The sequence below is a fragment of the Arvicola amphibius genome, chromosome 4 (genome assembly GCF_903992535.2).
Source record: "Arvicola amphibius chromosome 4, mArvAmp1.2, whole genome shotgun sequence".
Lineage (NCBI taxonomy): Eukaryota > Metazoa > Chordata > Mammalia > Rodentia > Cricetidae > Arvicola > Arvicola amphibius.
The window spans coordinates 76,718,269-76,721,598 of NC_052050.1; the positions used below are offsets into that span (position 1 = coordinate 76,718,269).

General features: G+C 47.5%; 1 protein-coding gene across 1 annotated transcript in view; it reads left to right on the forward strand.

Annotated features, from left to right (window-relative positions):
* Nucleotides 1-2,908, forward strand: part of Fabp6 (fatty acid binding protein 6) — a 4,697-nt gene extending 1,789 nt beyond the window's left edge. Inside the window, exons 3-4 of the mRNA XM_038328837.1 lie at nucleotides 1,344-1,433; nucleotides 2,855-2,908. Coding sequence (XP_038184765.1) covers nucleotides 1,344-1,433; nucleotides 2,855-2,908 — 144 coding nt within the window. The remainder of the gene's footprint in view (nucleotides 1-1,343; nucleotides 1,434-2,854) is intronic.
* The last annotated feature ends 422 nt before the right edge of the window (nucleotides 2,909-3,330 follow it).

Here is a 3,330-nt window from a genome sequence, read left to right on the forward strand (position 1 = left end):
GCTTGGTGTTTTTAATGCTTCTGCTGGGTAATGGCTGTCATTAGCAAGGAACCTAACACAGAGATACAAATAGCTGATGTGCTGGTGGTACACGCCATTAATCCCAGCACTCAGGAGACAGAGACAGGAGGTTCTCTGTGAGTTCCAGATCAGCGAAGGATACATAGAAAGATGCTGTCTCAGACAGACAACCTCAGAACTCAAACAAACGAAAATAGTCTATTTTCTGAGCATGGTGCATGCTGCAAGTTACAGCACTTAGGAGGCAGAAGCAGGCTATCTCTGTGAGTTCTGAGCCAGTCAAGGCTAGTGAGACCTCTTCTCAAAAAGAAAAAGCTAGCCGGGGTCTAGTGGCACATGCCTTTAATCCTAGTACTTGGGAGGCAGTGGCAAGCAGATCTCTGTGAGTTCGAGGACAGTCTGATCTACAAAAGTGAGTTCCAGGACAGCCAGAGCTATAACAGAGGAACCCTGTCTCAATATTGGTCCCCTCCTAAAAAAAAAAAAGAAAAAGAAAAAAGAAAAAAACTAATTTTTGCTGAGTATTTAACATAATTCACTTCAGATATTTACTGAATAGTTGTTCTATCTATCTATCTATCTATCTATCTATCTATCTATCTATCTATCTATCATCTGTCTGTCTGTCTGTCTGTCTATCATCTATCAATCTATCTATTGATCTATCATCTATTGTGTATGCACATATACATGTATGTATACTTGGCTGTGCATGTATGAAAACCAGAGGTTCACATCAGGGTTCTATCCCCTTTAACACTCTCCACCTTACTTTTTGAGGCAGGATCTCTCGCTGAGCCTGGCGCTTTGCATTTTCTGCTAGGCTGGGTGGCCAGTAGGCCCTTGGGATCTGCCTGCCTCTGTCCCCCGGTGAGGGTGGTGTGGTATGGGGATGCTGCTGTAGGCACATGCTGTCATGTATGAGTGCTGATGATCCACACTCTCGCCCCTTTACCCACTGAGTCATCTCCCCAGCTACTTTCTCCCTTCCCTTTGTTTTTGAGAGCCCTGTGTGTGGTAGGCAAGCCCTCTGCCAACTGAATCAGTCCTACATATATTATTTACTTATTTTCTATTTTTTTATTTTTCGAGACAGGGTTTGTCTGTTAATAGTCCTAGCTGTTCCGGAACTCACGCTGTAGACCAGGCTGGCCTTGAACTCAGATAGACCCAACTGCCTCTGCCAGCTTAGTGCTGGGATTAAAGGCATGCGTCACCACCACCTGGCCCACGTGCTATTTTTAAAATAACATAAGTGATGCCTAAGGACTTGTTAGGCTGTGGTGAGAGGCTTTGTGTTCAGTGCCCTGTCTCTCTCCCAGGCTACTCTGAAGCTGGAGAATGGGAAGGTGGTGGCAGACTTCCCCAACTTTCACCAGACCTCGGAGATCGTGGGTGACAAGCTGGTGGAGGTGAGTTTGCAGAGCTTCCTATTATTTCCATTTTATCATTTATTTATTTTTTTTATTTTATGTGTATTAGAGTTTTGCCTGCATGCATGTCTGTGTGTGAGTGTCAGATCTTGGAGTTACAGACAGTTGTGAGCTGCCATGTGGGTGCTGGGAATTGAACCTGGGTCCTCTGGAAGAGCAGTCGGTGCTCCCAACAGCTAAGCCATCTCTCCAACCTCATATTATTTCTGTTTTTAAGAGGTGCTTTATGAGGCTCAGAGACAGCACGCAACCTGCCTGAGGTCACACAGCTAGTACACTGTAGAGGCGGAATGTGTCAGCTGATTTCTAGAGGAAGTTCTCAGCCTTTTCTCAAAGACCAGTGGGTCTCTGCCAGCCTGCCATGTTTCTTTCTCATAGAATTAAAAATACATCTGATTATGGTGGCAAAGGCCTGTGATCTCTACACTCTAAAGACCAGAGCAGAAGGATCCTGAGTTCCAGGTCAGCCTAGACTAGAGTGAACCATTGATCCCTCAAAATGCACATGTGCGTGTACACACACACACACACACACACACACTTGCACGGCCAGGGCATACATTTTAGTGGAAACTGCATGCCTACCTGAATGAGGTTCTAGGTTCAACCCTTGGTACCGCCAAAATCAATATTATTGAACTGATACAATAAGAATTAGAAAATAGATGTAGCAGGTGTTGAAACAAAGACGAGCCAAAGGGTAAATTGCTTGCTACGAAGTCTGACCATCTAAGTTCGATTCCTGCCACCCACGTAACAGACGGAGAGAAATAACTCCCGCAAATTGTCTCCTCACCCCTGCGTGCAAACTGTGGCACAGGCACCCCCCCACACACACACACCACACACGAAAAGAATAAAAGTATCATCAGCTCTGGATGAACACTGACCCATTGGAAAGATTGAATGAGAGCTTTGAATGAAATGCCAGCCAGTGGGTCCCGACTTCCAAAGCAATGTTCCCAGGCCTGAGGTGTGCAGAGAGAGCTGAGGGTAGGACACTTGAAGCTTTGTGCCCACAAGGCTTCATCTTCACAGGCTGAATCAACCCTCAGTTTGCTCCTCTGCATAATGGGAGCAACTTCCTGGGGCTCTTGGGAACTATAGCTGGACTATTGTGAAGAGGACCGGGCATGCAATAGTTAAAAGTGTGTGTGTGTGTGTGTGTGTGTGTGTGTGTGACAGGATAGAGGCTGACATTCCTGCAACCCATCACGCTTGCTCCTGGTCAGCATTTTCTCTGCAGCAACTCCTATAACTGGCAGGAAATCTAAGCCCCAGAAGGCAGTGCACCTGCCTAGCATCCACCCAGGAATAGCAATGGTGGCTGACTTTGCTTCCCCTGCACCCCATGATCACCTCAGGGCACTGACTTTCTCTGTTCTGGTTGCTTCTTTCAGATCTTCACCAGTGGGGGTGTGACCTATGAACGAATAAGCAAGAGGCTGGCTTGAGCGCCCCCCCCCCCCAGGCTGGGCTCTGAGGGGTTACAACCCTCCAATAAACTTGCTTTGTGACAGCCAGTGCTGCTCCCAGAGTGTCTTTGTTTCTCTTTACTGGTGTCTTAGGGCGGCTCTTTCCTGAATGGGAGTAGGGAAGCATCCAGGGATGGCGGCACTGGCCAGATGTTGGCCCTGAGATGCCTGTGGGTTCTACCACGGCCGAGGGAGGTGTGGTTGCTAAATCTGGAGGGCAATGCTCCCCATCCGTGGGAGCGGCCACAGGTGGAACAGAGAGGCACACTTCTGTGAACACCTTGCCACTGTGTTGTTTTCAGACTCCTTTAAAGGCACAGTGTGGGGCTAAAGGGATGGCTCAGAGAGTAAGAGTGTTCAGCAAGCATGAAGACTTGAGGTCAATATTTAGCACCTGAGTA